We start from the raw sequence: 23855 nt of genomic DNA on the forward strand, positions 1-23855 counted from the left end.
ATCTATTCATAGACAAATTAAAGTATATTAGGTAAATTGGTGAAGAAGAGAATTAATTACATGATATCTTATAAGCTCTACCAAAGAGATTTCGCATATCCTAAATAAGAAACACATTTTCGCCTATACATTTTGCATAATTTCTGACAGTTGTAAGAGTATTACTCAAGCTAAGCATAACTCATCATGATTAATAACTTTGTAAATTGATAGTGTCTGTGTAAACAAATGCTCGGTATCGCATGCAACTATTGTCTAAAGCGACAATTTCAAAAGATGTCAATATCAAAAAACTTTAAATCTAACTTCACATTAAGTGTCTTGTTTAAACCGTTTTTTTGTCTCAAATAGAAGTAAATTTTTGTATGATCTGTTTCTCTAAAGTCTTATATGTCACAAACAGACATACGGAATTCCACTTATCTGAAGTATAAATGCAGGTATTGTACAATCTTTTTGTAAACATCTCAGTCAAAGAGGTAAACGACCGATTTTACGCTTGAAATTTTCATGTAAATTTCATTATATTCAGTTTGGAAATAAAGAAATTTTTCTAATCGTCAGTAATATATGGTTTTATCCCCAGAGCCACCTTAGTGGTAGAGCTTCCGCCTCAAGTGCGGGAGGTCACGGGTTCGATCCGCGACCGCGTCATTCCAAACAAAGACGTAAAAGATGGTACTAGTAGCTTTCTCGCTCAGCATTAAGAGGGTAGTGCTAGGACTGGTCAGCCCGGTGTCAGTATAATGTGACTGGGTGGGGTATCATGTCACGTGACTAGGGCGTGATATTCCAGTGTGGCAGCACTATAAAGTTGGGCATCGTGCTCACTGCTACAAGTAGACACCGTCGTTTACATGACTGAAAAACTGTTGAAAAAGACGTTAAACCCGAACACACACACGCACGCACACACACAAGCACTTTAACGTGCCTTCAATTGCCTGTTTTTCTTCGCGCCATACTTAGAAAGTAAATTTTGCATAACTCGTATTTGTCAATCTTTTAGTAAATTATGGAAAACCAGTACTGCATTGTTTGTAATGTAAAAATATTTGGTTTGACAAGTACAATACCGTAATTTAATTCTTAATTGCAATCTAAATTTTTTGTATGCAGTTATATTGCATTTGTATCAGAAGAGATAACTTTATAATGCAAAATCCAATACTGGGATTCGAACCATGTTCGGATGGGTAGAATGTCAATGATCTAACCACTGAGCCAAAGAGTCGACACCCTGACACAGTTGTCAGAGTTTGGTTGTAAATATTAGGCTATAAAGAGCGACCTTAACACATGTTTAAAACTCATTGACAAACCGATTTTTCATCTACACAATTATAGTAGATAAAAACGTTAATAACGAAGAAAAAAAATAGTTCAATTTATAAATCAGACAGTGTGTTTGTTATTATTATTCCTGAAAATGAAAACAACTTCTGCGTTTACACATTGTTGAATGTATCTTACAAATATAAGAAATGTTACATCCTAGGCCTTATTGAGCACAACTTTCAACTTTGATACCGATAGCTTAATCAATTGCTTAAAATTGCATGCTCATATTTTCTGAAAACTCTATATTGACACTTATAAAACTCATTGACAACACTGTTTTTATCTACACAATTAAAGTTGATAAAAATGTTAATAATGAAGAAATGAAATAGTTCAATAAATGAATCTGTGTTTGTTAATATTATTCCCAAAAATGAAAACAATATTATCTTACCAGACCCATAGCTATGTCTTTGGTTTTTGTTTGTTTATGGTTTAACGCCCTTTTTCAACAGTATTTCAATCATGTAACGGCGGGCAGTTAACCTAACCAGTGTTCCTGGATTCTGTACCAGTACAAACCTGTTCTTCACAAGTAACTGCCAACTTCCCAACATAATTCAGAGGTGGAGGACTAATGATTTTAGACACAAGGTCGTCTATCAAATAGTCACGGAGAACATATGCCCCGCCCGAGGATCGAACTCACGGCCCTGCGATCCGTAGACCGACGCTCTACCTACTGAACTAAGCGGGCGGGCGCTATGTCTTTGGTCCATAATAAATTAGTTGCAATATTATGAAAGAACAATCTAATTTTCAACTTACCACAGGTTGTATCAAAAGCTTCTGAATCATACCAGCCTGAAGATTCTGAAAAGGAATGACATTTTAGCATTAAATATATCTCTATTGCCTATGAACATTAAACAATGTCAACAAAACCCAAACTTATCAGCCAGCCCTGTCTGATTCATAGCATAGTCGCAACAATAAAATAATTGGAAATAGTACAAGAAAATCTTTAATATTATCTTACCAGACCCATAGCTATGTCTTTTGGTCCATAATTTTCAGTATACGATAATTCATTGTTGAATGTATTTTACAAATATAAGAAATTTTACAACAAAAGCCTTATTGAGAACAATTTACAACTTTGATTCCAAAGGTTTAATCCAATGCTTAAAATCGTATTCAAATATTTTCTGAAAGTTTATAATGACATATATAAAACTTATTGATAGCCCTGTTTTTCATCTACTCAATTATAGTAGGTAAAAACATTAAAAAGGGAGAAAAAATAGTTCCATTAATAAATCTGACAAGGTGATTTTTAATATTATTGCGAAAAAATGAAAGCTATTTTTGCGTTTACCTACTACTCGTCACAAGTAAGATAATTCATCAACCTCGGCTTAACAGTGCGTAACTTGTAACTTTTACAATGACGGCGTAATTGAATGCTTGATATTACATGCAACAATTGTCTTAAAACTTTATCAGGGCATGTACGGAGAACAGGCTAAACTGACAGTCCTATTTCATTGCTGACTAAAGAAAACCATATTAGGTAAATTCATAAATTGGTGAAAGAAAAAACATGCAGGTGAATCTCATAAGAGATCGATCAAAGAGTTCTTACGAATCATCAGGAAAAGAAACAAATTTTCGCGTATACTTTTAAAACTGTATCTGACAAATGTTAGAAAATCCATCCACTTAGGCTTAATTGTGCATAACCTATAATTTTATAACATTACTATTGACAAATTGATATAATGTTCGACATCGCATACAATTGTTATGTAAAAGCTTTTGTTTTAGTAATCGTAAATAATGAAAAATCTATCTAAATCTGATCTTATCTGATTTGTTTCCTTATAATACATACGTGTCTGAAATAGAAGATAATATTAGCATAATATTAGCATAACTCGTTTCTCTATAGTCTTAGAAAAGAAAAAAAATTCATAAATTGGTGAAGGAAAAAACATTGAGGTGAATCTCATAAGCGATCGATCAAAGAGTTCTTACGAATCATCAGGAAAAGAAACAAATTTTCGCGTATACTTTTCAAACTGTATCTGACAAATGTTAGAGCTTTCATCGACTTAGGCTTGATTGTGCATAACCTATTACTTTATAACATTACTATTGACGGAGTGATCACATGTTCGACATCGCATACAACTGTTATGTGAACTATTTCGTTTTAGTAATCGTAATATTATGAAAAATCTATCTAAATCTTACCTGATTTTTTTCCGTATCTGAAAGTGTCTGAAATAGAAGAAAATTTTAGCATAACTTGTTTCTCTATAGTCTTAGACTGAAAAAAAAACTCAACAAAATCAAGGCGCATAAATCATATGTTTGACCCTGATCATACGTCGCAACTACACAATAATTAAAATATTACAAGAAAATGTTTAATTTAATCTTACAAGACATATATTTAAGTCCTTTGTCCATGCTTTTATATGCGATAACTTTGCATATGCCGTGTAAAATGCATCTGACAAATGAGAAATGTAACAACTTAGGTTGTATACATTATTTTTAAGTATTTCAATAATGAAGTCTAACATGGGTATTTTTTTTTTCAACGTGATTTCTTAATATTAGGGTAATTAAACAGTCCTATTTATACATAGACAAAACTAAAATATATTAGGTAAATTGTGAAGAAAAAAAGTTTTAATTACTAAATAAACTTTTAAGATTTCAAATTCAAAATCATATCCAAGATGAATTTCATTCATCATTTCGTGTTTCATTGTAAAACTGAATATTCTGCATTTTGTTTTTGTTTGTTTAAATTTCGCCTAACATGTGCATATTGCTTTGACCTCCAGACCAGATGCTCATTAGGGAAGTTTGAACTATGGAGACAATCTGACTGGTGCACAATGGAAGATAAATTACCGCTTTTTCAATATGCTGGGTACCCATTCACCAAACTCCACGTTGTAGGTGAGAAATGTAAGATTGAGTAAGGTTAGTGCACTTTCCCGTTCATGACCATGGTTCTTATAGAATACCTAGGGGTAGGGTATAACATGTACAGAGGCATTTTTTTTCTGGTCCGGTGCCAGTGGTTCAGATATGCTTAGCGCAAAACATATTATAAATAAATTTATTTGTTAGATTTTTGTAACATTGAATTACGATTTTATTTAGTAATGTTTTAGTTCAGAATTTTGTAAAAAGTTTACTCTTCGGCAAGTTATTAGGTAATTTCGGTATGTCTGGCTAATTTATTTATTTTTTTTCTGATTTTTGTAATTTATTTATTTCGACAGAGGATTCTAAAAGCTTTCATTGTATAATTTGTACAATATATTATATTGAAAATCTTGTAACGTGATATTAGGAAAGCAAATTTTGCATAAATCGCTTTTGTCAATCTTTTCGTAAATTATGGTACGCCGGCACTGCATTGTTTGTAATGTAAAAAATGTTTGGTTTGACAAGTACAGTACCGTTATCTAATTCTGAATTGCATTTAGAATTAATGTGTGCAAGTATATTGCATTTGTATAAGATGTCCGTTTTGTTGTATGGTAGTAGAGAATACATTCATACTAGCTAATTTGTTACGTTCAGTTTGCATAGCAGTTTTGTTAATTTGTGGTTGTAAATAATAGCTGCAGTTAATCATTTTCCTATGAATAATATTTTTTTTATATCTTTACCAGACTTAAACTTTAGTCTAGTAAGTTATTAATTTGAGAATCGTTGGAAATAATAAGTGATGTATTGTATTTGTTTGTTTGTTTGTGGGTTTAACGTCGTTTTTCCACAATATTTCAGTCATGTTACGGCGGGCATTTATCCTAACCAGTGTTCCTGGATTCTTTACCAGTACAACCTGTTCTCCGCAAGTAACTGCCAACTTCCCGATATTAATTGTCAGTGGTGGAGAACGAATGAATTCAGACACAATGTCTTCTATCAAATCGTCACGCAGAACATACGCCCCGCCCGGAGATCGAACTCGCGACCCCGCGATTCGTAGACCAACGCTGTCCCTACTGAGCTAAGCGGACGGGCTGACGTATTGTATTTACGAGATGTATACACATAGTAACACGTATATTTTGCATACGTAGCACGTATTATTTACGGGAGCTTGGGGAGGTTTGGTGTACCCAAAGAAGCAGTTTTTGTGCTTTTATTTGTATTTTCTATGGTGCTTACCATATGTAACATATTTTAGCTATTTCCTCCAGATGACATTTTCATGGTGATGTTACGACCCTGAAATCTTATAGCTCTGAGATTCTAAGTCCATATAGTTGTCCCTTAACCGCCAATCTTTTGACATCTGTAATCGACTGAGATTGCTGAGGGATACCAATGCCGGATATGGGGAGCCAGAATGGGGTCAACGTTTACGCGATTTATAGGACAGTATATTATCAAGAGTTCCTCAATAATTGTGCTACAATGAGTTTAAAATCAAACTTTAACATCTGTGTAACCATATTAATGACAGTCTATATTTAATCTGAGAATTGAACATCTTTTATAAATCAGAGATTGAGTCTTTAATATTGTAGTGAGTGTTGTTCGTATAGTTCCTGTCCCCGAATCGACCATCCTGTCAAATTGATGTCAGAAGTGGGACAGTCGACCAGAACAGTATTAACATTCATTAAACTACAACAATAGTTTGTAAAGATTCCTCTTGCATTGTTCTATTGTTGTTACACACATATTAACAATTTTATCTTTGTTTTTTCTCAGAGTGACGACCGACCTCAAACGAGACAGTTTCGGGTATCTTCAGCTAACAAGCTGTCACAGACTGACAGACAGTTGACATTTGGAATCTGGGGTGAGTTCTTTCCCTTTATTTTCTTTTAGGTTTATTTTGTGTCACTCTTTGATGAGGCCACCGCATATCTGTTTAGAAAGTGACCGCCCTTGACAAGAAGAGTTATCCTACCCATCTTACTTATACGTCACCATACTTTATTTATTACTCTTATGCGTTAACACTAGTAACAGTTGTATGGTTAGGCTAAGATATTGCTACAGACTACTATCACTGTTCATTATTTGTTGTTGAATGTCCAATCTTGAAGTACTGTTGCGCAACTTAGTGTATTCTTATTTTAGTGAGGACGTTTGTAGAGTATATACGTTGAGTATAGTATTTCGTTTTGACTTCAGTGGTAACTGTAGAGCCTTATTGCAAACTAGTGTAGTCTAGTATTCCCTTGCGATTGATTAACTAGTGTCTAAAGTTATTATAGTTGTTGTTGTACAGTAGTGTTGCATTGTGTTGACGTAGTGTTATCATTTAAACAAGACTTGTGTTGTACAGTTAACGAAGGTAGTACAGGAGTAAGATTATGAAGGAGAAGAGTTACTTAACTTTGTTAAGAAAGAGAAGACAAAGGAACGTCAGCAACGACATAGTAGATTAGAAGCAGAGAAGAAATGATTAGAAGCAGAGAAGGAAAGATTTGATGCAGAGAGAGAAAGAAACAGAGAAATTAAGAGCAGACGCAGAGAAAGAAAAATTAGAATTAGAAGCGTGGTAGCAAAAGGAAAAGATACTAGATTACAGAAGAGAAAGATAGAATATGAACGTTAAGTTAGAACTAGATAAGTTAGAAATGGAAAAGGAGAAGCTACTATTGTATAGAAAGTTAGAGACAGCGAAGGAGGAAGCAGAATGTTAGAGGTTAGAGAAATGTCAATTTAAAGAGAGACTTAAAACAATTAGCAGGAAAAATGCAAAGGTTAAGATGTCCCCTTTTGATGAGATGATAGATTCCATGTACGCATACTTAAATGTGTACGAAACTTAAGCTGTTGCGCAAGATTGGGACAAAGAAATATTGTCTCTGAATTTACCGTTCCTTCTGAAAGGTACGACGAGATAGGCATCTGTTAGAAGATTGAAAGGAGAATGTTAAACTAAAAGCCGCTTTGTTATGTCTGTTCGAACTCACTGTCGACGGCTATAAGAAAATGTTCAGGACTGAAAGAATCCGTGATATTGAGATATTTGTGAAGTTTCTAGCTAGAATTAGTAGGTACTTAGACTAGGATGGGTAAGGTAGAGATAACTTACAAATGGTTGTTAGATTTTATGCCAAGGGATCAACTGTTAGATGAGTGTAATAGAGAACTATATCAGAGTCTGAGTAGTTAGAAGTTCGATAGAGCTAGGAATGTAGCGGAGGATGCAGATTTGTTTGCCAAGACTCGTGGAGTTCCCAAGTTTGTCGTCAAACATACCATTAAGGACCGAGGAAATAAACCATATGAAATACCTCACAGGCATTTAATATAGGTAGTAGTATTGTTATGAATAGAGGTAGAGGATATCAACACTTTGGTGTACTAAAATGTACTAATTGCGGTCGTAAATGGCACAGCTCGTATTACTGTAGAAGTGTTAAGTTCGGTCATAATGATGGTACAGCTGCAGAGGTAGAGCAGGAGCAGGAGAGAAGAAAGGAGAGAATAAAAATAGTAAGGGAAATAGAAATAGGGATAGAGGCCGTGACGAACTAGGATTAGAGGTAGAGAAAGAAATAGAGAAAGGGATAAGAGTAAGTCTTATAGGTCGGAGAATGGAATACTATAATAGAACTCAAAGATTTTGAGGAGTTTAGTATGCTTAGTGTAAGTTCATGACCTACAATAGCCAGTACTTGTAATGGTAGGAATACAATCGTTATAAGTGATACAGGTTGTACATGAGTGACAGTGAAACTAGACTTAGTGGAAACAAATCAGTTATTAGAGAAAATCCGCACATGTCAATACATAGATGGAAGTGAACACAGGCTAAATGTAGCTCGAGTACATATTAAGTGTCCGTATGTCAAGTGTACAGATGAAGATTTGGTGGTAGAAGAGGGAGCTGTAGAACCTCAGTTCAGTAGCTTAGGGTCTAGGTTAAGAAGCAAGTTAAGCTTAAAGTTCCGTCACAGATTCTACATATCTCAAGAAGATAATTTTTTGAAAAGCAACAAAAATAGCACTTTAGATCTTTGTAGAAAGAAGGTTGAGGAAGGTACAAGTACGCAGTGAAGAGGTAAGGGTTTAGTAAACTTTGAGGTTAGAAATAAGCTGTTGTATAGAGACTATAACACCCAGAATGCAGAGAAAAGTAATAGACAGCAGTTTGTACCTAAATGTCTTATGGAAACTGTTCTGTTGCTCATGATTAGTTCCTGTCAGAACATGTAGGAGTAAGAAAAAACTGGTGATAGGGTTTTTGGTAAATTTTACTGGCCCATAGTATCGGCAGACGTTAGGAGAAGTTGTCAGTTATTTAGTATATGTCAAAGTACTGTAGCTAAAGGCTGAGTAAGCAAATTGCCTATAGGAATGATGCCTTTGATTGGTTCTCAGTTTAAGAGAGTTGCTGCCGACATTGTTAGCCTGATAGAACGTATGACTGATAGAGAAAATAGATATATTTTGACTACGTTAGATAATACAACTAGATATCCGGAAGTAGTAGCACTCCTAGTATTGAAACTGAAAGAGTAGCAGAGGTAGATATGTATAGTAGATTAATGAGTTTCGGAGGAAATGTTTACCGACTGTGGATCGCATGTTACGTCAGACTTTTCCCATATAACAACAATTTCTCATGTTTCGTAGGTAACAATGCAAGTACCTTACTACCTGTCTCAAAACTCTTATCTCTGGCCTTCTTATAGTAATACTTTTTGTACCTAGAACTACTCTTTGGAAACTGTTGCTGAGCTATCTTACAAGTACCTTCCAACATTTCTTGTAGATACATAACATACTGATAAGTGGTTTTCATCTCAACATTCTCTGTCTTACCAGCCTATAACTCTCTTAGTAAAGTTTTCGGTCCACTGATTGTTCTGCGGAATGTAACTCAAAGGGAGAAAAGCCCAACTATATGTAGAACTTCACGGGAAGCAAACAATATAGCATTCAAATACCTATTCCAGTCTCTAGGTCTCTCACTACACATACGGTTCAACATTTGCTTCGAACTACCGTTAAATTTCTCTACTAAACCGTTACATATATGGTGTTCAGTGTTGTAGTTAACTGTCTTCATGATAATAACAATAATAATCAACAATTGTTTATCAGAACCTATGAATATTTCTTGTGGAGTTCCCCCAGGGTAGTATTTTAGGTCCCCTCCTTTTTCCTTGTTATGTGAATGATATGCCGACCTGCATTGATCCATCTTGTAAACTCATATTGTATGCGGATGACAGTGCAATACTTTTTGCTCATAAAAATCCCGATGTTATTTCAAAACAATTAGGACATGTTATGGAATTTTGTTCATCATGGTTAATTGATAATAAATTATCATTACATTTAGGCAAAACAGAATGTATGCTATTCGGATCATCAAAAAAATTAGGCAAGATTAAATCATTTGATGTAACTTGTAACAATCATGTCATACCTGCAAGAGAATCTGTTACTTATCTTGGTTTTACTATTGATAAGTTCTTAACATGTGAGGCATTTGTTAATAGCATTATTAAAAAGGTCAACTCTCGAGTAAAATTTTTTTACAGAAATTGCCAGTACTTTAGTCAAAAAACAAAAATGACCTTAGCGTCTGCCCTTGTCCAATGCCATTTAGATTATTCTTGTTCATCTTAGTATTCCGGTCTAAATAAGAAACTGAAATCAAAACTACAAACTTCACAAAACAGAATAACTAGATTTGTTTTAAACTTACCTACTAGAACCAGTATTAATTATGATGTTTTAGAAAATATCAATATCCTCAAAGTATGTGACAGAGCGAAGCAACTCCGTCTGAATCATGCATTCAATATTTTTCACGATAAATGCCCAAACTATTTGAAACAAAACTTTACTAAAGTATCTGAGATACATACTAAAACAAGATTTAGTAAAAACAATTTTGTAGTTCCTAAAATTTCATCCTTTGAGTCAAGGACATTCTTTTGTCAGGCAATTTCAGATTGGAATACTCTGCCAATCAGTATAAAAGATATAAAACATAAGTCAAGATTTAAATCTGCTTTAAAAGCACATCTGTTTAAAGAAGGTAAATTACTTGAGGAAAGCCAAGCTATAAGATATTAATATTTAGTTTTTAAATTCAGTTGTTATTTAAACTTAAGTTGTTATTACTGAGGTACTCACTAAAATAATTCTCTTTAGTACTTCCTTTTTATTTTATTCTTCTTTCGCGTATTAGTATTTCACTGATGTTTTTTTTTCTTTTTACATAACATATAACTAAATCGGTGCCGTAATGAGTCGAGGACCCCATTGGAAATAAGTGCTCTTCAAGCTACTTTCATGGGTTATCCTTGGTATAAGATCAGCGGAGAATAATTTAGGAAGCACGACTAAACTTGAAATAACTTTTTTATGATTTTTATGATTATTAAATCATTGTCTTTTTTATAACTTTTATAAAACTATCTATTCGTATTTTTTATCTATGTTTAAGCAATATTATGTGAATGTAAGTCACATGTTAGTTTTAGAATTTGTTCGCTTAGTTTTAAATATCTTACAAAACTTATCTTACTTAATGCGATATTTGTAATTTTAAATTGTATATATGATCTTATACCTGAATAAATCTATCTATCTATCTATCTATCTATCTATCTATAATGATCTACGACCTTCCGCAGTAAGGTCTGCACATGGAGTAGATGTATTCGAAACTATCTATATGTAGATATTTTGTTCTAAATTAGACCTAAGGAAAGGTTATTGACAAGTTACTTTGTCTGAAAAGGGAAAACCCGTGACTGCTGTTGAAACTCCAAAAGGTTTGTTTCACTACCATAAAATGCCATTTGGATTGATTAATGCCCCTTCAAGGTTTTGTAGACTGATGCGGAAGATTTTGAAAAACCTTGGACACTCAAACAGGTACACTGATGACATACTGGAGATACAATTACATTACTAGAGCATGTTGTAACACTTACCGAGTTGTTAACCAGACTTAGAGAGGCTAAGCTAACAGCTAAATCGACGAAGCGTCTTTTTTTTATAGGATTTCAGAAATTAGAATGTGAAGGGCATATGATAGGAGATGCCCAAACCCTTTAAACAGTTCCAAATAAGGTACAGGTAATACAAAATGCCGAGAGAACGAAAACCAAGAGGACATCACGTTCATTCTTGGTTGTAGTCGGATTTTACTGAAAGTTTATCACAATTTTTCCCGCCATTGCAGTTCCTCTCGCAGATTTTACACAAAAGAGTCAGCCAAGTTTTGTAGAGTGGGGTGAAAGTCAAAAAAGGCTTTCCAGACTTTGAAGACAATCATAATGAGTCCGCATATTTTGAAGTTGCCAGATTTAGATAAAATATGTATTAGAATAGATGCTTCAGATGTAGCTTTGGGCTCTGTATTGTTTCAGGAACGTGATGGAGAGAAATAAACTGTAGCGTATGCTAGTAGGAAATAAGTACTTAGGGAGCAGTACACAATGATGGAGAATAGTGTTCAGCGACAGTATGGGCAGTGGATAAGTTCCATCGGTATTTGTTCGGCAAGGACTTCGTTTTAGAAAAATATCATTAGCCAATTATCTATTTGAATAAAGATAAACTTAGCAATTTCAGGTTGATGAGATAGGCCTTGGTATTGCTGTCATATAGGATCAGTATTAAAGCAATTCCTAGTAGAGAAAATGTAATTTGAGTAGAATATAGGCAGGTGGCAATACTATATTGTGTACAGACAGCGATAGTTTTTGCTTCTTACAGTACGTCATTATAATTTTTTAAAGGAGGGACGTGTGTCACAAACTGACATACGGGCTTTAACGTCTCTGTAGTATAAATGCAGGTATTGCATTTAAATTTCCATATAAATTTCATACAATCCGGTTCAGTAATATAGAAGTCAATATTCTTTAAACCTCAGTAAGTTATGTTTGTATCCCCAAACTTACAATAACGGGCCTTAAATTGTACATTTTCCTTTCGCTCCATACAAGTCTGGGCTCACCGCCTTGTCGTGATTCCAGTGCAAAATCCAATATTTGGTGGGACATAACGATACCATTGACTAGTTCAGACATGCTTAGCGCACAAAACATATTTTGACTGAGGACACTATGTCACTTTTCTATTCTCGGTACATATTTAAATTTTGCTCCATCGAGGTAAGAAATTTATTTGTTGCTTTAAAACATTAATACTGACAAAGTGATCAAATGATCGACTTCGCATACAACTATTGTGTAAAAGGTTTCGTTTTAGTAAGCGTAATATTATGAACAATCTATCGGAATCTAATTTACCTGAAGCCTTTCCACAAGATCCTTTTTAAGTTTCTGAAATAGAAAAAAAAAGTATAACTTGTTTCTCAATTGCCTTAGAACAGAAAAAAAATCAACAGTTGAAAAACGGCGTTAAACCCCTAACAAACAAACAAAGAAACAACAAAATGTTTTGTTTGACTCTCATCATACGTTGCAAGAAGTGAAATATTACAAGAACATGCTTAATCCAATCTTACAAGACATATATTTATGTCTTTTATATGCGATATATATTGCGTATTTTAGAATGCATCGGACAAATCAACCTAGTGTTTATATATAATTTTAAAATATTTTAATAATGAAGTCTTACATGGATTCTACCAATATAACTTTGAAAAGTGAATTTCTTTTTTGCGGTTATCTTCTACAATGTATTTGAAAACTGTAAGATAATTCATCAACCTAGGCTTAGTAGTGCATATCTTGTAACTGTTATAATTACGGTGTAATTGAATGCTCGATAACGCATGTAACAATTGTTTTAAAGCTTAATCTTGTCTTGTATGAAGAGCATGCCAAATTGATAGTCCTATTCATTCATCGGCAAAAATAAGTTGGTGAAGGAATAAAACGTTTTAATAAAATTAAAGATCTATCAAAGAGTTTTCGCATATCACCCTGAAAAAGAAACACGTTTTTGCGTATACATTTTACAGTATATCCGACAAATGTAAGAGTACTCTTCAAGATAGGCATGACTGCCCCAGGCTTATAACTTTATAACGTTTATATTGTCGCCGTAAACAAATGCTCGACATCGCATGCAGCTATTTCCAGAGCTTCACATTCAGTTATCATAATATCAAAAAGCTCTAAATCTTATTTAACATTAAGTATTTTGTATAATCTGCACTTGTCTCAAATAGAAAAAATTAACAAAGCTTGGCTTGCTTCTCTAAAGTTTAATAACAGCAAAAATGTCAAGAAAGAAGACTAGGTTTATAATTATATTGCAGTCCTGTTTGAATCTAACGTCGCAATAATAAATGATTGTAAATAGTTCAAGAATATATTTGGTTGAAACATAGTTATTCAACATAGTTGCAGTTATTACAATGTTACATATATTAACATACATGTAGAGGACTGAGTAGGAAGCTAATAGCTTTTTTCAGAAACTCTCTCCCCATACATAATATAACTTATCTGTGTGAAGTTAGCAGAATACCAGAATAGCAGAATGGCAGAATAAATACAGCAGAATAGCAGAATAGCAGAACAGCAGAATACCTCCAGCAGAATAGCAGAACAGCAGAATAACCCCAGCAGAATAGCAGAATAGCAGAATGGCAGAAAAACTCCAGCACAATAGCAGAATAGCAGAACAGCAGAATAACTCCAGCAGAAAAGCAGAATGGCAGAATAACTCAAGCAGAATAGCAGAACAGCAGAATGGCAAAATAAATCCAGCAGAATAGCAGAATGGCAGAATAACTCCAGCAGAATAGCAGAACAGCAGAATAACTCCAGCAGAATAGCAGAATAACTCCAGCAGAATAGCAGAACAGCAGAATAACTCCAGCAGAATAGCAGAATAGCAGAATGGCAGATAGCTCCAGCAGAATAACAGAATAGCAGAATAGCGGAATAACTCCAGCAGAAAAGCAGAATGGCAGAATAACTCCAGCAGAATAGCAGAACAGCAGAATATCTCCAGCAGAATAGCAGAATAACAGAATGGCAGAATAGCGGAATAACTCCAGCAGAATAGCAGAATAGCAGAATGGCAGAATAACTCCAGCAGAATAACAGAACAGCAGAATAGCGGAATAACTCCAGCAGAATAGCAGAATAGCAGAATGGCAGAATAACTCCAGCAGAATGGCAGAACAGCAGAATAACTCCAGCAGAATAGCAGAATGGCAGAGTAACTGTAGCAGAATAGCAGAATGGCAGAATAACTCCAGCAGAATAGCAGAATGGCAGAACAACAGAATAACTCCAGCAGAATAACATAATAGCAGAATAGCAGAATAACAACAGCAGAATGGCAGAATAGCAGAATGGCAGAATAACTCCAGCAGAATAGCAGAATGGCAGAACAGCAGAATAACTCCAACAGAATAACAAAATAAACGAATAGCAGAATAACTCCATCAGAATGGCAGATTGGCAGAATAGCGGAATGGCAGAATAACTCCAGCAGAATAGCAGAATAACTCCTGCAGAATAGTAAAATAACAGAATGACTTCAGCAGAATAGCAGAATAACTGAATGACTTCAGCAGAATGGCAGAATAGCAGAATGACTTCAGCAGAATAGCAGAATAACTGAAGCAGAATGGCAAAATAACTCTAGCAGAATAGCAGAATAACTCCAGCAGAATAGCAGAATAACTCCAGCAGAATAGCAGAATAACTCCAACAGAATAGCAGAATAGCAGAATAACTCCAGCAGAATGGCAGAATAGCAGAATAACTCCAGCAGAATAGCAGAATAACTCCAACAGAATAGAAGAATAACTCCAGCAGAATAGCAGAATAATTCCAGCAGAATACTTGTTTCAGTTTACTTCCAGCAGAATAGCAGAATAGGAAAATAACTCTAGCAGAATAGCAAAATAACTCTAGCAGAACAGCAGAATAGCAAAAAAAAAAAAAAAAAAAAAAACTCCAGCAGAATATTTTTTTTTATTTTACCTCGCATCTGTATGACAATTAAAATGAGCCTAAGACTATTTTTGCGGTAAACATGTCACCCCAATTTGTTAAAAAAACATTTTTGTTAGTGAAAAGAACAACTTTAAGACCGACTTTAAACATAATACGTCTCGCATATTACCTCGCACAATTAACATTAACCTAAGATAGAAAAGTTGCAGAATAACTACAGCGAAATAGCAGAATAACTCCAGCAGAACAGCAGACAAAAATGCTAAATGACTTTTTAAAAATTTTACCTCGCATCTGTATGACAATTAAAATTAGCCTAAGACTATTTTTGCGGTAAACCATTATAATTCTAATGCTATTCTGCTGGAGTTGTTCTGCTATCTGTCTGCTGTTCTGCTGAAGTTGTTCTTTCAACAGACTAAAATGATTTACTTACAGTCATTAAAGCAGTAATGGTAACAGGTATGTCGCAAAAAGGGTCTTATGCTAATGTTAATTGTGCGAGGTAATATACGAGACGTATAATGTTTAAAAGTTTTATTATTAGTATTATTATTATACCAGATTTATATAGCGCCCTTTTCATGATAAACACGTTCAAAGGCGCTTTACATATACTGCAGCCACACAGGGCGCGAAATCATCCTCTACTAGTACAGACACAGAGCGATCTGACCAGAGGGACAGAGTGAGATAAAGCCCCCAGAACAGACAGAGAGAACTTTTCAGATACAGACGTGTCCGGCTGACTTTGCCTAGCTTTTTTCGAATAGACAGTCTGGTTCTTTAACGTGCCTGGTGTATAGCACTGATACACGCGAAGCCGTCTTTCCTGGGAAGAACCAGTACAGGACTCTAGTTAGGCGGGAGACACTCAAGAGCATCTCAGAAATTTCCAGTGCCTGGACCGGGATTCGAACCCCGGACCTCTGGATTGACAGTCAAGCTAGACCACCGGCCCACTGACAAAAATGTATTTCTGACAAAGTATAATAGTAACATTCTTACTGCAAAAATAGTCTTAGGCTAATTTTAATTGTCATACAGATGCGAGCTAAAATGAAAAAAAAAGTTATTCTGCTATTCTGCTGTCCATAGGACACAGGTGCCCCCACTCCTGCCACTGTAACATGGTTTAATGACTCAGGTTAAACAATTTTTAAGATGTTTGCAACACAAACGTTTAGAAACCTAATGTGTATTTTTCACTTAGTTGGCCATAACTCTGACCTAGCTGAGTAAAATCCTAAAGAGAACACTTCATAGGCTATTAAACAATCCTCTAATGTTTTATGATTCTAGGTCAATTACATTTTAACATACATATTTCACAAACATTTTTTTAATAAGTCTGGACAAGATGTCTGGTTTTGTGTAGTGAAATAATGACTGTAGGTAAAATATTTCGGAGCTACGCGCGACACAACATTAAATTGACAATGTTTTCCTAGGTCAGAAGGCCATAACTCCTACAATACCGAATGAATCCGGACGCAAAACCCCAGGTGCACAACTGCACATGCTGACCAACATTCCTGTAAACTTCGGTGACTCTAGGTCAAATACTTTTGGAGCTACGCGCGACACAACATTAAAATGACCAATTTTTAACTAAGTCAGGGTGCCATAACTCCTACACGACTGAATGAATATAGACGCGAAACACCAGGTGCACAACTGCACATGCTGACCAACATTCCTGTTAACTTTGGTGACTCTAGATGATATACTTTTTGGAGCTTCGCGCGACACAACATTAAAATGACCAATTTTTAACTAAGACAGGTGCCATAACTCCTACAAGACTGAATGAATCCGGACGCAAAACCCCAGGTGCACAACTGCACATGCTGACCAACATTCCTATACAATTTGGTGACTCTATGTCAAATACTTTTGGAGCTACGCGCGACAGAACATTAAAATGATCAATTTTTAACTAAGTCAGGGGCCATAACTCCTACACGACTAAATGAATCCGGACGCGAAACCCCAGGTGCACAACTGCACATGCTGACCAACATTCCTGTAAAGTTTTGTGACTCTACGTCAAATACTTTTGGAGCTAGGCGCGACACAACATTCTCGGAAGGACGGACGGACAAGAGCAAATTTATATGCCCCCACCACTCATGGGGGTGGGGGGGGGGGGAGCACAAAAATCGTTTAGAATTTTCGTCTTTTTAATGTTGTTCTGCTATTCTGTTCGAGTTGTTCTGCTATTCTGCTATTCTGTTATTCTGCTGGAGTTATTCTGCTATTCTGCTGGGGTTATTCTGCCATTCTGCTATTCTGCTGGAGTTATTCTACCATTCTGCTATTCTGCTGGAGTTATTCTGCCATTCTGCTATTCTGCTAACTTCACACAGATATATAATTTCAACGGTAACACAGTAAATAAATCTATTTTACATGTTCTTCTTGCAGTTTCCTCATTTATCAATACGGTTTGAGACATAAATTTGTCAAAGTGAAGTATAAAAAGAAATACATTGTATGATATAGAAATTGAGCTATTTATAGAAAACATCAATCTGCACCTTAAGACCTGTTGTATATTTGTATTTTAAAAAGATGGGATAGGAAAGAAGGAACTGAAAAAGAGGAATATTGAGACACATCGAGGTTTTGAGGATTTTTCGTTAGACTGTATAGTAGGTCTAAAGTCGAATGGACCTTAGGACACTACACTATTATCACAGCTATAATTGTGAAAAGTATTTAAAGTATTTATCAAATATCTTTATTTTCAGTTAACATTCATGTACATGTAGAAATATTGATTCATTTAGTGTGCTTGAAATATTTACTCTGATCATTCCTATGTCATCGGTCTAGATTTCTGTATACGATAATTTTTTGTACACGGTGTCTTACATAGGTTCTGTCAATGTCTTTTCATAGTATCATTCCGAAAAATGAAAACTGTTTTTGCAGTAATCTTCTGCAATGTACTTGCCAATGTAATAGAATTCATCGTCCTAGGCATAGTTGTGCTTGATTTACAACTTCGAGAGTGAAGAGGTAATGGAATGCTCGATATCACATACAACTATTGCCATGAAGCTTTATCATGGCATTTATGAAGCACGGGCTAAATTGATAGTCTTATATTTCCCAGACTAAATAAGACAATATAAAAGAAATTCATAATTTGTTAAGGGAAAACGTTTTTTTTATTATATTTCATTTGAAATCTATCAAAGAGTTTTGGCTTATCATACTAAATAGAAATACATTTACGCGTGTTTTAGAATGTATTAGACAAATGTAAGAGAAATCATCAACCAAGGCTTGATTGTGCATATCTTATAACTAAAATAACGACGGCGCTATCAAATGCTCAATATCGTATGCAATTATTGTCTAAAAGCTTTCAGTTTATTAATCGTAATACAATGTATTATGAAAGAGCTATCGAAATCTCAACTTACCAGATGTTCTTTTGAATTATCATCACGTTCCTGAAAAAAGAATGAAATTTTAGCACAACTTGTTTCGCAATAGTCTAAGGACAGAAAAGAAACTGTCGAAAAAGTCCAGGTTTAAAAGAAAAATGCAAAACGAAAGAAATTATAGCATAGCCTATTCTATAAAGAAATGAAAACAGTTTTCAGGTTGATAGTTTTGTTTCTTTCTTTTCTTACGCTACATTAACAGACATACACTACAGTAAAACATTTATTTTCACGCGACAAACCCATTCTACTTGATTCTAGAAGGATGACCGAAATGAGTACCAAGGCTCCGACGAATTAGCCATTTTCTGTCAAGCCATTTAGCTATCTGACTCTCACTGGAAGGAAAATTAATCCTCAGGAGTGACTCGAGATGGAATCCAATAGCGGAATACACACGTGTTGTTTTTGTTTCTGAGTCATTGGACGGAATCCCTTAGAGTGGCTCCGTGACAAATAGATAATTACCTTTACCAATTTGAAGGGGCTCAAGTAACTTCGAGGACAGACTTTAGATTTCTCAGAACAGGATAATTATATTTTACAAAGAGATAAACGAGAATACACAGTATTTGTGAATAATAATAACAGTAGTATCTTTTATTATACATTAAACTTAACCAGGTTTTTCTATTCATTTATAATATTTCATGATGAGTTGATACTGCAGTAATTTCATTTTTTCATTTTATATTTCCTTATAATTAGATAAAAGAAAAAGTATCCTAATGAAAAAATAATCAATTCTCCTTGTAATTTAATTTTGTGCTTTTACATAACTTTATTTCTAAATCTAATTTGCAAAGTCAGAAATTATTTCAATATTAAAGTTTTATAGATTGCATTTCTTTTACGGCGGTAATTTGAAAGTTTATTTTTATATAATAAATATATAGTCCATTTTACTTAAACTTACTACATAACCTAATTCACATGGTCAGACATTATTTCAATATCAAAAGTTGCAAATTCTAAACATTTAATAGAACAAGCTAATTATATAAAATTTTCATCCAGTTAAGAAATACTGCCTCGATGTTACGTGAAATCATCTTGCGGCACATGAAATGGTTAATTTGGGTTTTCTGCGTGAGCTTCTGATCTGTAAAATGCTGTTTACACGCATAATGTTCGCTTATGAACATCCAGAAGTTTCGGGCCTGAACAGTTATTGAAAGATTTCTGTAATGTATCAACATGTACACTCGTCTTACTATCTACATATTGTTTGCTATAAAGTCTAGATATGAATGACTTTTTCAGATATACAACAAAGACTTGTTGGAAATCTTGGAAACATCTATATCAAGCTCATCTTTGATGTCATCATTTGAGAAATGTAATGCTTTAAATATACTGTAATTCTCGAAGGCGACATTTTTGTCTGTTTCACTTGTTAAGTTTCTGTTGAAATTGAGAAAACAGTCTTGAAGCAGTTCCATTATTTCTTGTAAATGACAGCAGGAGAGAAGGAGACATATCGATTCTTCTTTCGCCATTAAGTAACAGGCATCAGTACAAATCTTATTGCCTAACGTATTAACTATTGCGCATATGTCTTGTAAGTGTCTTGTTATAGATACATTACCTACGAAGAGAACTTACCTACAACAAACTATCAAACTAAAAAAATTAACTTTCATTTTTTAATTGTTTCAACTATAGTTCGTTTGAGAGAGTGATCTTTCTCTATTACGAATTGTTTTTAAGAATATCTGTATTGTCTTAGTTTTCAAGTTTGTTCTTTGCCTGATTTGATGTATTTGTCATGCTGATCGTATCTGTAGAAAATGTTGTGCTTGCATTTATGACTTATGTTTTTATCTGGTACAGCCATACTACCTTCACTTCTGTTTATATTCATTGTGAGTATTACAAGATGTTTACCTTTTTGCTTTTGAATTTTTCAATTGTCCTTAATTATTTTTTGCGGGAGTGTTTAATATCTATGTTCGTTTGCGTTTCTTGTTTCTGTTTCACTGACTCTTTTTCATTTCTTCTCGTGTTCAAGTTCGTCTGTGTTTAATTGTGTCTCGTAATTCAGATTGACATTTTGTACTGAAAGGAATCGAGCGTGCTCCTCGTGCGAAATATTCGCCAACTTATATGTCTCCTTATACGTCAAAATATATTGCCCTTTTCGGCCTAATACTCCATAGCGATAATTATAATACAACTAAATTACATTTTTGTGTATAATATTTAATATAACGGTGTGATAATAATGAATATTAGTTTATCATTCAAGCTAATTGAGTTGTAAACTTTTCTCTACCTGAAGAAAAAAAGCGGTCATACAGTCTAGATTGATTTACTTTAGTTAAGAGAGTGTTACTGCATGACTGGAACAGATCATCTTATAAGCAAGCAAACGATTGTACTACTTACCGTATTCATAAATGCTCTCAAACGACTTTCAAATACAACAGACTCATAACTTGGTGGGCTATCTGATTTGAAAACAAAAAACATTTTATGCACATATGTTCAAAAAAGGTATGTCATATATAATTACATCTGCAAGGAATGCAAACATTCGGAGGATCATCCAACAATTTAAACATCTACATACCTGGAAAATAGTTTACTTTAAATAATTCTTCTGTTGTTTAACACAAGCTTTATAGAGCGAGTGTTATAGTAAAGTAGTTTAAAGTATTAAAAACAAATAAATATTCATTACACTGTAATTAATAGTCTTAGCAATTAGTAACAATGTTTAATCTCAACACTTCTCTATAAAAACATAATTTTATGTAAGCCATAATATGAATTTATGTTAGCCATGGGGTATTTGTCAACGCTTAAAGATTTTACAATGATCATATTTTCTGCAAACTTTGTGCCGCGTCTCTGGCGTAGTCGAATCAAGTCAAATTATTAAAGTGGCAGCTGCAGGTATTTTTCCGAGATTAATGTCAGTGTGTTATTGCGTTTTCGTGCTCTTATGCAGTTTACGTACATGAAGAATGCTATAAGAAGCGGAAATTGAGAACAATAACTTTATTGAGATATGCGAAGAAAATAATAAACAGTTTACTCATGGCAGTCTCGTGTTTAAAAACAATCATCGCAAAACAAAAGATTTAACATATTATGGCTGGTGTTACTCAAAAACAAACAAACAATAAATGACGTCATGAACGAAATAAATCAGGATTGGAGGTTTCCAGTCTGCGCTTTCAGTAGCTTTGTTAAATACCAACTGTTCTATTTGTTATGTAAATGCGGATGTCCAAACAGTGACAACATATAACTGAATAGTTGGAAAAAACTTTACTTTCAATATTACACAGGAGTTATAAAATAGAGAAAAGTGAAAATTTCACAGGTCGCTCAACACGACAAAAATGAAAATGTTGCAGGCTCGGTTTGATTGAGCGTGTTCATGGACGGTAGTGGAAATGCATGCTACCGTCCACGCCCTCTAGCCCCGGGTTGATCAGAACTCAACATTTACACATGCTAAAAGTACAAAAAACAATTTAGAGACATCCGCAGATGTATTCAAACGGCGGCGAACATGGAACCTTCAATGATACACGTGTTGAGGCGTGTAATTCCACGAAGAGCGGCGTTTGGTCCCCAGATAAAGTAAAGGGTTTGCCCCAAACGAGAAAACAATGGGCAGAAATAAACAAACTTGAATTTAGGAAGGGGATCTGAGGTTATGGAGCCTGCGTATCACAGGAACTGTCAAAAGACGAAATTAAAAAGCAGGCACCATATAAAGCCATGGTCATAGAGGAAGGTAATTAAAACAGTGCATTTTATTATTACATTATATTATAGTCAAACCTATGACAAGTACTTGTGAAAACAATTATCAAACACATTGAATTCATCAAGAGAATGGTAAATCTTATGTTAATAACAAAACAAAACAAGTTACAGCCACATTTTAACCAAAGGCATGATACCTCTTTAACCATTAGTCTGCTGGCGTCAAGTGATTCTGCCTTTGCGACCAGTGCAGACCAAGATCCACATGCCCATCCGTGCAGTCGGAACATGGTCTGCACTGTTCGCTATTCAGTCAGTAAATTTTCGGTAAACACCCCTTCAATTGATAAATGGTACTCCCCAGATTGAATGATGGACCAGTCTATTGTAATAATTTAGCAGGCTAAAGGTAAATGTCCACAACCTAGGCATGTTTTCACAATAAGCTAATCCAAGAACATCCTTTTTATTAAATGAATTACAATGTAGGTAAATTGTAATTTTTTGCTGTTTCATGCATTTTATTGGTACTAACTGAAACAGACCAAGGATAGCCAAACGAACAGGTATGCCAGTAAGAACTTTTTGAATTTTCAAAATATTTATAAGAATGCTTACTTGTAATTATTTCCCTTGCTAGGTTAAGCCCAGTAGTTCTTGGCTGAAATGGCATATAATGAAACTGAATGAATTTCATACACCGAAAAGATCTTCTGAATTATTCTTTTATATTAAATCTAATGTTCATTGGGTTTAGATCGATCATGATAAATTAATTGATTAATTGTAATATTTGCAGTCAATTTATCTACGCATTTTGCCTAAGACATATTGCACTTATACCACTACCATCTGCTTAGATATAATAAGAATACATTTCAGTACTTAATAATGAACACTCCTAAAATCGTGCTATTAACAATTGAGATACCTGGCTTAGAAGAATCTGGCATCGTTCTGTTAGTTTGTCGGTAGCTTCTTTGAGTTCATTCCGCATTGTTTGCATTTCTGCTTGAATTTCATTCCGTGTGGTTTGCATTGCATTTTCGACTTCATGCCTATATGTCTGCATTGCTGTGTTGATATCATTCCGTGTGGCTTGCATTGCATTACTGACTTCAGTTTGTGTTGTTTGCATTGCGACTTTGACTTTATTCTGCATTGTTTGTATTTCTGTTTGAATTTCATTCCTTGTTGTTTGCAGTGCAGTTTCGACTTCATGCCTTGAAATCTGCATTGCTGTGTTGATATCATTCCGTGTGGCTTGCATTTCAGTTATAACTTCATTTCGTGTTGTTTGCATGGCGCTGTTGACTTCATTTCGTGTACTCAGCATTTCACTTTTGACTTCATCAAGTCCTGCCTGCATTGTGTCTTTGAATTCATTAAGTGGTGTTCGTTTATCAATCATTGCTTCACAGAACAACCTAAGGAACTGCAACAAAGAAAAAAAGAATGACACTTATTAAAC

The 23855-nt window shown here is 34.5% G+C and overlaps 1 protein-coding gene across 1 annotated transcript in view; it reads right to left on the reverse strand.

Annotated features, from left to right (window-relative positions):
* Positions 1-12566: 12566 nt before the first annotated feature.
* Positions 12567-23855, reverse strand: part of LOC128553882 (uncharacterized) — a gene marked incomplete at its 3' end in the record, with an annotated part of 51952 nt that continues 40663 nt past the window's right edge. The window contains exons 5-9 of the mRNA XM_053535073.1: positions 23316-23819; positions 23003-23045; positions 21050-21111; positions 18638-18667; positions 12567-12599 (exon numbers count right to left, since the gene is read on the reverse strand). Of these exons, the coding sequence (XP_053391048.1) occupies positions 12567-12599; positions 18638-18667; positions 21050-21111; positions 23003-23045; positions 23316-23819 (672 nt within the window). The remainder of the gene's footprint in view (positions 12600-18637; positions 18668-21049; positions 21112-23002; positions 23046-23315; positions 23820-23855) is intronic.

The sequence above is a fragment of the Mercenaria mercenaria genome, unplaced genomic scaffold (assembly GCF_021730395.1).
Source record: "Mercenaria mercenaria strain notata unplaced genomic scaffold, MADL_Memer_1 contig_4437, whole genome shotgun sequence".
Taxonomy (NCBI): domain Eukaryota; kingdom Metazoa; phylum Mollusca; class Bivalvia; order Venerida; family Veneridae; genus Mercenaria; species Mercenaria mercenaria.